At 55.3% G+C, this 12580-nt stretch overlaps 1 protein-coding gene across 1 annotated transcript in view; it reads right to left on the bottom strand.

Annotated features, from left to right (window-relative positions):
• The window catches only part of LOC127569113 (F-BAR and double SH3 domains protein 1-like), a 47570-nt gene that overhangs the window by 25629 nt on the left and 9361 nt on the right, over positions 1–12580 (bottom strand). The window contains exons 5-11 of the mRNA XM_052013471.1: positions 10291–10435; positions 9132–9268; positions 8273–8336; positions 5308–5436; positions 3197–3319; positions 2321–2416; positions 1421–1540 (exon numbers count right to left, since the gene is read on the bottom strand). Of these exons, the coding sequence (XP_051869431.1) occupies positions 1421–1540; positions 2321–2416; positions 3197–3319; positions 5308–5436; positions 8273–8336; positions 9132–9268; positions 10291–10435 (814 nt within the window). The remainder of the gene's footprint in view (positions 1–1420; positions 1541–2320; positions 2417–3196; positions 3320–5307; positions 5437–8272; positions 8337–9131; positions 9269–10290; positions 10436–12580) is intronic.

Genomic DNA, 12580 nt, shown 5'->3' with positions numbered 1-12580 from the left:
TAATCCTGGTAACTATAGACTGGTGAGTCTCACGTCAGTGGTAGGGATGTAACTGGAGAGGATACTTGGGGATAGGATTTATGAGCATTTGGATAACCACAGCTTAATTAGGGACAGTCAGCATGGCTTTGTGCAGGGCAAGTCGTGCCTTACTAACTTTCTAGAGTGTTTTGACGAGGTGACGAGGGTGATTGGTGAAGGTGGAGCTGGGGATGTCGTCAACATGGGTTTCAGTCAGGCGTTTGACAAGGTCCCTCGTGGGAGGCTCACCCAGAAGATTAAGATGCATGGGATCAACAGTGAATTGGCCGTTTGGATTCAGAGTTGGATTGCCCGTAGAAGATAGAGGGTAGTGGTCAATGGGACTTATTGTGGCTGGAGGCCTGTGACTAGTGGCGTTCCTCAGGGATCCGTACTGGGACCTCTGCTGTTTGTGATGTATAGAAATGACCTGGATGAAAATGTAGATGGGTGGGTTGCTAAGTTCACGGATGATACGAAGATTGGTGGTGTTGTGGATAGTGTAGCAGACTGGCAAAGGATACAGTGGGATATGGATCAGTTGCAGATATGGGCAGAGAAACGGCAGATGGAGTTTAACCCGGCCAAATGTGAAGTGTTGCACCTTGGGAGATGTAAAGAGACAGGACACTGTTAATGGCAGGACCCTTCACAGTGTTGATGAGCAGAGGGATCTTGGGGTCCAAGTTCTGAAAGTGGCCACACAGGTTGATAGGGCGGTAAAGAAGGCGCACGGCATGTTTGCCTTCATTAGTTGAGGCACTGAGTTCAAGTGTCAGGAAGTTATGCTGCAGCTTTATAAAACTCTGGTCAGGCTGCATCTGGAGTATTGCATTCAGTTCTGGTCGCCCCATTACAGGGAAGATGTGGGGGCTTTGGAGAGGGTGCAGAAGAGGTTTACCAGGGTGCTGCCTGGATTAGAGGGCATGTGCTATAAGGAGAGGTTGGACAAACTTGGATTGTTCTCTCTGGAGTGGTAGAGGCTGAGGAGAGACCTGATAGAGGTTTATAAGATTATGAGAGGCTGAGATAGAGCAGACAGCCTGTATCTTTTCCCCAGGGTTGAAACGTCCATTACCAGAGGGCATGCATTTAAGGTGAGGGGGGTAAGTTCAAAGGAAATGTGGGGGGTGGGGGGGAACAGTTGTTTTTTTTAAACACAGAGAGCGGTGGGTGCCTGGAATGTGCTGCCAGGGGTGGGGGAGGCAGATATGATGAAGGGTTGAAGAGGCTTTTAGACAGGCCCATGGATGTGAGGGAAATGGTAGGATATGGACATTGTGTAGGCAGTAGGGATTAGCTTAGTTGGGTAGGTCCCACCCAGGGTGCGACGGAAGGGCTGTGACTCGGGGGTGGGACGGTTGGAGGTTTGGGCAGAGGTGAGGGAGCTCTCACTGACCCGGTCTCCGTGGGCGACCACCTTGTGCTGATTGGCCAGTTTTGTTGCCCACTTCCGGGCCTCCTTGTCCAGGCTCGTCTCTCCGCTCCCCGTGCTCAGCTCCAGCTCCAGCTGACAAACCTGTGTGTGGATGGAGCCTCCGTCAGTGATGGCCGGACATCGCGCTGCCCCTTTCTGCACCCCTTTGCCGATCACCCGTCCCGCAACCCTCCCACCCCACATGGTTGGGGGTCCCGATCCAACCGTCAGCTGTGTTAACCCCATGTGTGTGGGGGGTTAGTGGGGGTAGAGAGGGGTCAGTGGGGGCAGTGAGGGGCCGGTGGAGGCAGTGGGTGGGGGAAATGGGAGGTGATGGAGAGGATATGGAGAGAGAGAGGGAGGGGCGGGGGGGCAGAGGCGGGAGGGAGGGGCAGAGAGAGGGGTTGTGGTGGGAGCTCTGGAGGGGGTGAAGTGTTCCAACACGATTCTCTGGGTGGTCCAGAAGCTGGAGCTGACTCAGGGAGGGGTTGGGGGAGGGGGGGGGGTGGTGGGGGCGAGAGGTCGGGTGGGGGGGGGGGGGGGAGAGGGTGGGGGGGGTTGGTGCAGAATGAGCAGAATGGGATACCTCAGTCTCTCTCCCAAGACATAGCAGAGTCCGGAGCCGGGTGGAAGGTTCTGGACCTGGGACACAGGTGATCTGAGGACAGGGCCGCAGGAGTGAACCCCCTCATCTGGTGTCTGTGACGGCACCCGGGCCGGTTCCTCCCTCGGACCACCAACACCCCCCACCCTTCCTCAGGGATTCCCTGCTGGTCCCCAACACCAGCAAGGTGACCCGCCCCGAGCACTGACCATCCCTCCGACCCCTCCTCGGACAAACGGGCCTGCAGAACTGAGGGTGCCAACCGTCCCGGGACTCACCTTGTCCGAGCAGCTGGGCTGGAAGGTGAAGGTGGTCACCTCGGTGAACACAGGGTTGTCCTGCAGAAATATCCGGAGGTCCGTCTCCCGCGAAATCTGCAGCGAGGAAAGAGGTGATGGCACAGGTTGATCCCGCTGGCATCAGACAGCCTCCCGAACCATCCCCCCCCTCGGACACCACCTCTCCTCCCGAGGGGCATCTTCAATCATTTCCCGCACCAACTGACCATCCCCAAACTGACCGGGGGATCTGGACTCAGTGACCAAAGGGAAGACTTGGATCCCTCCAGCCCCTCGCGCAACCCCAGGACATACCTCAATGCCTTGCTCACCATCACCACACTGCATGGCAAGATCCCACAGGCAGTCGATGACAGGATAAGCTGAGGATGAGCACATTCCCCAGCACAGGGAGAACCCAGTGGAAGACCAGGGGCTGAGTGTGGGGAACGGCATTGGTATGTGGTCAGCACATACATGGTGGGCTGAAGGGCCTGGTTCGCTGCTGGATGCCTCCCCGCTCACCCTCAAAGCCACAATGGGGGTGTCTTACACCGAGAGCCTGGGCTCCTGTGACCAGGCGGCACCCCCCGTGAGCCACCGCTGAATCAGCCTGCGGTCCAGAATGGGGTTTGAACCCACAACCTTCAGACCCCAAGCTGACAGTCTCCCCCCGGCGAGTTCCGGTGGAACGGCGGTGGGAGCAGATCCGAGGGGAACTCTCGAAGGGAATGGGAGAGATGCTGGAACAGGGAACGTGGTGACTGTGGAGAGACGAACCAGGGCTAGTACAGACAGAGCTGACCGAATGGCTTCCCTCCCACCATGAGCTCCAAACAAGTCAGATCATAACTCACAACCAAAATACTAGTCTACCTTCCTGGAGGACTCTAGAACATTCTGGAAACACTCCTGTCCCAGCTGAGAAGTGTCCATTTCCGTCTTGCTGATGAGGGCCAGGAGCTCCTGCAGCCTCTCATACACATCACCATCCAGGTTCTGGGAACAGATCAGAGATTCAGAAATCCTTGCCCCCGACTGTCCCACACTGAACCCCGTCACCCAGCGCACCCTCGTGGACACCACGGCCAAGAAAGCTCACCAGCCCTTCTGCTTCCTCAGAAGGCTAAGGAAATTTAGCACATCCCCTTTAACCCTCACCAATTTTTACCGATGCACCATAGAAAGCATCTTATCAGGATGTATCACGGCTTGGTACGGCAACTGCTCTGCCCAGGACCGCAAGAAACTGCAGAGTGTTGTGGACACAGCCCAGCGCATCATGGACACCAGCCTCCCCTCCACGGACTCTCTCTACACTTCTTGCTTCCTCAGTAAAGCAGCCAGCATAATCAAAGACCCCAACCACCCCGGACATTCTCTCTTCACCCCCCCCCCCCACCCCCCAATCAGGCAGAAGATACAAAAGCCTGAAAACACGTACTACCAGGCTCAAAGACAGATCCTCTACATCGGGGAGACCAAACACAGACTAGGTGACCGTTTCGCAGAACACCTGCGCTCTGCCCGTAACCGCGACCTGCATCTCCCCATCGCCGGTCACTTCAACTCCCCCTCCCACACCATCACTGATACGTCAGCCCTCGGCCTCCTCCACTGCCGGGAGAATCCCAAGCGCAAACTGGAAGAACAGCTCCTCATTTTCTGTCTTGGAACCTTGCAGCCTGACGGCAGGAACATTGAATTCTCCCACCCCCCCCACTCCTCCAGGCCTCTTCTCTTCTTCCCTTCCCTTTCCCAGCCTCTCTCCCTTTTTTCTACCCCCCTTTTTCTCCCTCTCTCTCCTCACCTGTGCCCCGTCCCCCAGGGGATCTGCTCTCCCCTCGTCCCCCACACCTGTCCATCACTGTCTCTTACCTGCATCTACCTGTCACCACCCTGTGCCCACCCCACCTCCCCTCTTCTGTCCACCGATCACTGCTCTGCTTTTCCCTCCTATATATCGGGCTTCCCCTTTTCCTATCTTCAGTCCTGTAGAAGGTTCCTGACCGGAAACGTTGACCGCCTGCTTTTCTCCACGGATGCTGCCTGGCCTGCTGAGTTCCTCCAGCATCATCGTGTTTTTCATCCGGTTTCCAGCATCTGCAGCCCTTTGTTTCTCCAGCTTCTGACCTTGTTGTGACCTTGCACCTTATTGCACTGCACTTCCCTGTAGCTGTGACACTTTACTCTGTACTCTTATTGTTTTTACCTGTACTACATCAATGCACTCTGTACTGACCCAATGTAACTGCACTGTGTAATGAATCGACCTGTACCATCGGTGTGCAAGACAAGTTTTTCACTGTACCTCGGTACAAGCGACAATAATAAACCAACACCAATTCTATCCTGCTGTTAACAGTCTCTTGAACGGACCTCTTGTATGATAAATAATCTACCTCGTTGTAGCCCTTGTACCTCACTGTCTGCCTGCACTGGACTTCCTCTGTAACTGGAACACTATATTCTGCATTCTGTTACTGTTTTCCCTTTTGTACAACCTCGATGTACTATGTTTGGAATGACTTGTCTGAGTGGCAGGTTTTTCACCGTATCTCGGTACATGTGACAGTAGTAAACCAATTGCCCTCACAACCCCTCCACATTCAACCCCCCCTCATCTCTGCAACCTCTTCCTCTCCCTACAACTCTCCAAGATTTCTGGCTTGTCCACCTCCAGCCACCGACCCTCCTGATTCCCACTGCGGTCACTGGTGGTCACTTGCCCAGACCCCAAGCTCTGAATTCCCTCCAGGAACCTCTGCACATCTCTCTTGAAAGACCCTCCCTTATTGCCCGAGCTTTCAGTCTCCTGCCCGTTGTTCCAGTGAAACACGCCGGGATGTTTGAAGATGTTGCGTGTGCCACGTAGATATAATTCTGCCAGATGTGCAGAGGTTCGTTGGGCTGAAAGGCCCGCCCCTGCAGTCCTACACAAACCACGTACGCGGGGGAAGCGGCAGACTGGATGGTTAAATCGGTACCTTCAGGATCTGGGGCAGGTCGGTCTGTATGTAGTGGTCCTGATGTGCTGTCACCGCAGCCAGTGTCAGCAGGTACTCGTTCCGGGCTTCAGTTACACGTTGGTTACACTCCAACAACCGGGAGGAGAGCTTCAATGTAAAGCACACAGTTAGTCACGGCCATTGGCTGGTGTCCAGTCTGGGGACAGGGAGTGATGGGACCCTGGGACCCTGCCAGGGTTCAGGGACTGAAACCAGGAGACTTGATCTACACAAAGGTCTGAGGGGATATCACACAACAGGAGAGTGGTCCCACCAGCAATCACCGGAGGAAGTGACAGCAGGAAGGAAAGGGTATCTGAAGTCGGCAGAAACAAGCAGAAGGTATGAGCATTGGGAGTGTTCTAGTTCCGTGAAGGATGATCGAAAAATCAACAAAGCGAGAGAGAATGAGAGGGAACCAGCCAGGAAGGTAACAGCCGATGTTAGATCACCAGTGACACGGAAAAGGTTAACGAAGGGAAATGTGGGTCCCTTCCAGAGTCTGGGGAATGGGAAATAAGGAAACAGCAGGAATTGCACAATGTCCTTGTGTCTGTCTCCACTGGGAAGCAGGGGTTCCAGTGTAAACGAGGAAGAGCCACTGCTGAGGAAGTTAATGAGCTTGGCAGCTGATAAACCCCAAGGAGCTGACCATCCACGTCCCGTTGTGAGGGAGGAGGCTCCGGAGAGACTGGGTGCGCTGGTTCCCATCTCCCAGGCTTCTGCAGACTCTCCAATGGTTCCTGAGGACCGGAGGTCGGCAAATTCGACCCCAGTATCCGAGGAAGGAGAGGGAACACTGAGAACGGCCAAGCGGTCAGCCTGACGTCGTAGGAGGGGAACCATTGGGATTTATAACAAAGGATGTGTTATCAGGATACAACATGATTAACGAAGGGAAACCAGGTTTGACTAATTGACTGAAGTTCTTTGAAGATGTGACTGAGAGGATAAGGGGGAATGGGTGGGTGTGCAGGAGGCTTTTGATAAAGTCCCACACAGGACCCTGTTGAAAGCTTTGTTTTGGTCAAACAAGGTTAGAGCAGATGGAACTGGGGGTGATATACTGACATGGTCTGGGAACTGGTCACTGGACAGAGAGCAGAGAGTGGGAAGTAACGGTATGTTCCCAGGTAGGAAGGCTATGTCCTGTGGCAGGGATCGGTGTTTGGGCCCCAGATAGTCACAATCCCTATCAACAATTCAGCTCAGGGGAAGAAATGTAACTTTTCCAAGTTTGGGGACGGTGTGAGGTTAATTGGGAACGTGATTAGTGATGAGGATGCAGAGAGGCTTCAAGGGCATCTGGGTGGGTGAGCAGACAGAGCAGAGTGTGCAAATGGTGGGATTATCCACCCGTAGAAATGTGATTTAAATGGTGTGAGATTGGGGAGTGTTGATGTTCAAGGGGACCTGGGTGTTCCTGTCCCCAAGTCACCGAAGGCCAATGTGTAGGGCCAGCAAGCAATTAGGAAAGCATATGGTATGTGGGCCTCTATTGCAAGAGGATGTGAACACTGGAGTAAAGATATTTTCACAGTGATACCTTGGTGGGATGGTACCTGGAGTACCGTGGACAGTTTTGTCCTCCTTACCCAAGGCAGGGTGAATTTGCTACAGAGGGGGTCCAGCCAAGGTTCAGCAGACTGGTTCCTGGGATTGAGAGTCTGACAGATGAGGAGATGTGGGCTGGACTGCGCCTGCAGTGTCTAACGTTTAGAAAGTGAGAGGTGACCTCACTGAAACTTAGAAAGTTCTTAGAGAGACACCAGAGGCTGCAGATGCTGGAACCTGGAGCGACACACTCCAGGATGCCGGAGGAACTCAGCAGGTCGGGCACGGTCTGTGGGGGGAGGAATGATCGCTGAAGTTTCAGGTCGAAAACCTGCATCAGGACTGAGGGAGGGGAGGGAAGACGGCCGATATGAGGGGAGGGTGAGACAGGGGCCGTGAGGTGATTGGTGGACCATGACGGGTGATGGGCAGATGGCTCAGGGTGAAGGTGGGACAGAGGCTGGAGGGTGGTGTGGGCTGCCAGTGCTGGAGTAACACAGGTGGGAATGGGAACCATCAGGGGAGAGGTGTAGGGCAGGTGAAACCAGATGGGGAAGGGATCCGGTGGGTGAAGTGTTTGGGCAGTCGTTGGATGGAACGGAGAGGGGCAGGGGTTATGGGGGGCTGGAGGGGGGTGTGGAAAAGGGACAAAAATAGGGGGACGAGGAAAACTACAAAATTCTTACAGGGTTGACTGTGTAGGTTTGTGGACGATGCTTCCTCTGGCTGTGGATAGGACGAGCGACACAGTCTCAGGATAAGGGTGGAGAGCAAAATAAGGACTTTCTTGACCCAGAGAGTGGTGAACCTTTGGAACTCTCTCCGCAGGGGCTGGGGGGGTGGCGAAGCTCAGTGCTTAGTCACTGTGTTCATTCAAAGCACAGATCAATAGATTTCCGGACATTAAGGGGATTTGGGGAAATGGGCACAGTGCAGCAATGAGGGGCTCAGGTAGATCAGCCATGATCCTGGTGAACGGTGGAGCAAGATTGAGGGGCCGAATGGCCAACTCCGGCTGTTTCTTCTTCTTGGAGCAGGGAAGGTTAAGAGGAGATTTAATGGAGGCATTCAGAATGGGGAAGGGTTTGGAAGGAGTGGTCTGGGAAAAGAGTTAGCAGTGTTGGGAGGGTGGCTGCCCGGAGAACACAGAGTGATGGGGTGGGGCAGAAGACCCGAGAGAACGATCCCACAGAGCGAGTTACTGGGACCCTGCACCAGTGGGAGCAGATTCAACCAGAACTTTCAAAAGGAACCGGAGAAATATTCAATGTGGAAAATTCACGGGACTGTGGGGAGGGAGGGAGGGAGGGAGGGAGCTGGGAACCGGGATTGCTTGGATAGTCTGTCAGAGAGCTGGCATTGTTATCAATGGATGGAGTGGCCTCTTTACCTTCACACTGAGCTTCTGCAGGCTGGTCTTTGAATGGAATATTCCAAACTCACTCTTCTTTGACCTACAGGGAGAGGGAAACACGTTGCTGACGGCCCTGGGTTCTGTTGCACAAACACAGCTGCTGTTTGTTGTCCAACGCAGAGGAACCCTCTCACCACGGCAACCGCCAGCACCCACAGGATCATCCCTCCCTCCCTCCGTCCATCCCACACAACCAGCTTTGGTGCACAGCGGAAGCAGAGTGACCCCCTCCGCTGGCAGGGAGGCACCCACCAGCCCCGGGAAAGTCCTGGAGCTCAGGGCAAGGGTGGCTGCTCTGAAGTGGATTGAGAACTGTCCAGGCTCAGTGAGCACCAGGGCACCAAACTGACTGATATCTCAGGCAGCGAGCGGGGCAGGGAGGCAGTATTTGGGAGTGTGTGTCTAACGTGCCCAGAGAGTGTGATGGGACAATGTGGAGGGAGCTTCACTCTGTGTCTGACCCCGGGAGTGTGTGATGGGACGGTGTGGAGGGAGCTTCACTCTGTGTCTGACCCCGGGAGTGTGTGATGGGACGGTGTGGAGGGAGCTTCACCCTGTGTCTGACCCCGGGAGTATGTGATGGGACGGTGTGGAGGGAGCTTCACTCTGTGTCTGACCCCGGGAGTGTGTGATGGGACGGTGTGGAGGGAGCTTCACCCTGTGCCTGACCCCAGGAGTGTGTGATGGGACGGTGCGGAGGGAGCTTCACCCTGTGATGGGACGGTGCAGAGGGAGCTTTACTCTGTGCCCTGGACTCGGTGCCTTTGGGGAGGGGTCAGCTCCCAGTCCGGGACCACCACCCAGCCCTGCTGTCACTCTCAGCTCTGACCCCTACTTGGCCTCAGCCTCGGCCGCCTTCTCCCGCGCCATCTCGGCCACACGCTGCCGCTGCGAGTATCGCTTCTTCGCCTTGTTCAGCTCCTTGACGGCCTCGGTCAGTTCTGCCTGGACATGCAGCAGCTGCTCCGAGCACTGTGGAGAGAGCAGAGGCAGAGTGGCGGTCAGTCACGCTCTGGCCCACCGCCCAGGCAGAGGGGTCAGGGGAGGGCCAGGAGCTGAGGGTCACTCCAAGAGTCTGCCATCCTCTACACACCCGGGGGGAAGGTGGGAGTGAACTAGCACACCCTCGGGACCCAGAGGTACACCTCCCTCCTGGAGCAGGAGTGCGGGGTTACCAGTGTCATCCCCCCAGTGCTGAAGTCAGGGCAGGTTAAACCCCCGGCGATCTGCAGGGGTTCCATTCCATCACCTGGAGACTGTGAGGCAGGAGGAATAAACAGGAATTACTCCAGTGTGGGGTTAGTACAGATGCAATGGGCCAATGGGTCTTCACTCCCACTGGACTTGCAAAAGGCTCATGCACAGATACAGCAAGTGGTCAGGGAAGTTATTGACTGGGGGGTGGAGGACAGTTCTGTTGGGCATTGATGGAGCACTGTGGACATGTGGACACTGTGGTAATGCTTTGGGATCAGCTGAGAGCAGGTTCACTGGACTGACACCTGAAGTGGGTGGGTTGTCCAGGGAATGCTCGGACGGGATGCGTCTGTTTCCACTGGAAGTTAGAAGCCCGAGAGCGGATTTCACTGAAACCCCAGATGCTGAGGGATGTGGACATAGTGGGTGTGGAGAGGGTCTTTCCTCCCCTGGGAGGATCTATAACCAGAGGTCAATGTTTTAAAAGGGTCACCCATTTTAGGACAGGAAGAGGTAATTTTTCTGCTGGGAGTGGTGGGACCTTCAACAGAAGGTGGAAACAGGAGATTTTAAATATTTTTAAGGCAGAGGTAGATGGATCCTTGCTAAGTGAGGGGAGAAAGGTCGCTGGGGGTGGGGTGGGAATGTGGATTGGTGTTGCAGGCAGAACTGAGGGGCCGAGTGGCCTCCCACTCCTGGTTTGTCAGCTTGACCATGTGGGGAGCTTGGCTCTCCGGGGTGGGGCAGACACCAGTGGGGGGGGGGAAGCAGACGTGCCCCAGTCTCTGCAGCCTTACCTTCTTCAGCCTGACGTCCTTAGCCAAGCGCCCTGTCTTCCCTGCCTCTGTGGTGACCGTCCGGTAGGCTTCTGCGGCCGCTGTCCGCGCCTGCCCGAGCTGGGCAGTGGCCTCGATGGTGTTGCGCCAGGCGGCAAAGGTGGTCCTGGAAGATGCACGCAACAGCTGTTCAACCGCGGAGCCTGTCACAGGGGAAGCAGGAGGCCATTCGTCTCTGCCCCACCACCATATCCCCCCGGACCTGTACTCCACCCTCTTCCACCCATTCAGTGCACAACTGGAACGTTCCAACCAGCCCCACTGCCTCACAGCTATCTGGGGGGAGGGCCCCAGATTCCAGATGTGGCCCGGAGTTCCCTTGTCCTGGGCACCCCCAACTGCCCCCCAGGACAGCAGCTTTATCCCCCCTTCTCTCTGTTCTTAAACATCTCGATTAGACTCCCTTAAACTTCCAACCTCAGGAAACACAAGCCCCTTCCTCATACTTAGACCCCAAGGCCCAACATTAGCCCAAAGATCAAACTGAGGGGGGTGGTGACTGCAAGGCCCAATGACAGGCCATTTGTGGGGCTAGCAGCACATCACAGATCGTGCCCAACCTCCTCCCACACCACCCCACCCAATAACCAGACAGAACATGGGACAGTGCAGCCCAGGAACAGACCTTCCAACCCACAACTTGACAGACACGATGCCAAATTAAACTAACTCCCTTCTGCCTGCACATGGTCCATACCCCTCCATTCCCTGCCTGGCTCAATGCTCCATAACTGCCACCATTGTACCTGCCTCCACCACCTCCTGGGCACCCACCGCTCTCTGTGTAAAAAATCTTGCCTTTAAACTCTCCCTCTCTCACCTTAAATCTCTGCTCTCCAAGTGCTGGACATTTCTACCCTGGGAAAAAGATTCTGGCTGTCTACCCGACCTACGCCTCTCATGTCCGGCTGATGTATAACAGCAGACACCCCTTGCCACAGTATCAGCACCCCCAGTCAGCAGGGGGGGGGGGGGGGGGGGGGGGGGGGGGGGAGCGGGCGACGTCCAAGGAGCATGAGAAAATCAGCCTGACTGGGAGGTAGATGGAGACCATGGTTCACCCTGAGGTGTGGCCACCATCCACCCCAGTAAACAATACATGTCCTGGACTCTGGGGGTGGGGGGGAAGAGGTGTGGTGCAGGGGTTAGGTGCTGAGGGGGGGGGGGGGGGGCAGCAGAGACCAGGCTGACATTGCTCGAGCCTTACTTTGCTCCAGTTCTCTGGGCCCGGCACAGGGAGAGCTCCCTGTCCCCTCCTGAGGGTGGACTCCAGCTGTCAGGTTCTGACCCCAACACTGGAAACCATTTGACTCACCAACCTCACGTATCTGCTTCCACCTCCAGATCAACCACTCTCTGTGTAAAAAGCTTACCCCTCAGATCCCCCTAAACCTCCTCCCTCTCACCTTAAACCTCTGCCCTCTTGTTGTTGATACCCCTCCCGTGGGGAGAAGATTCTGAGCATCTGCCCTGTCTGTGGCTCTTATCATTTTATACATTTCCATCAGGTCTCTCCTCAGCCTCCCTTCACTCCTGGGAGAACAGTCCCAGCCTGCCCAATCTCTCCCCATAACTGAAGTCCCCCACCCTGGGGATTCTCCTCTGCACCCTCTCCAGCTCGACCACACCCTCCCTGTGGTGAGGTGACCAGAACTGCACCCAGTGCGGTCTGACCAGTGTTTTGTAAAGTTGCAACATGACGACCCAACTCTTGTATCCTCTGCCCTCACCTATGAAGGCAGACATGGATTTATATGTACTACACACCTTGGACTTCCCAATATTTATCACCTCACACTTGTTGAGAATAAATTCCATCTGCCAACGTTCTGCCCAACTTTCCAACTGACCTGTATCCTGCTATAACCTTAGACAACCTTCCTTGCTCTCCAGAACACCATCAATGTTTGTATCATCTGCAAACTTACTAATCATTCCCCCTACATTCACACTGTGGGAGGTATGATTAGTGACCATGCTTCCCAAGTGGTTGAGTGGGAAGCTGCTCCCACATGACTGTTGGGTTGGAAGCTCTGGGGAATTGGGTTCTTTCCTGCCTTATTCCTCCTGTCAGCTTCCTGAACCTCTCCCCAAGGGTGGTCCTCGGCACCCATCTCTGAACAACCCTTGGTCACCTTTGGTGGGCACCATGGTCGGCATGGACAGGTGGGGCCGAAGGGCCTGTTTCCGTGCTGTATCACTCTCTGACTCCTGCCCCAATGGGATGGAGATGGTGTTGACACAGCCAGTG

Source organism: Pristis pectinata, chromosome 4, assembly GCF_009764475.1.
Source record: "Pristis pectinata isolate sPriPec2 chromosome 4, sPriPec2.1.pri, whole genome shotgun sequence".
Taxonomy (NCBI): domain Eukaryota; kingdom Metazoa; phylum Chordata; class Chondrichthyes; order Rhinopristiformes; family Pristidae; genus Pristis; species Pristis pectinata.
This window is presented reverse-complemented; position numbering and strand designations above follow the sequence as displayed.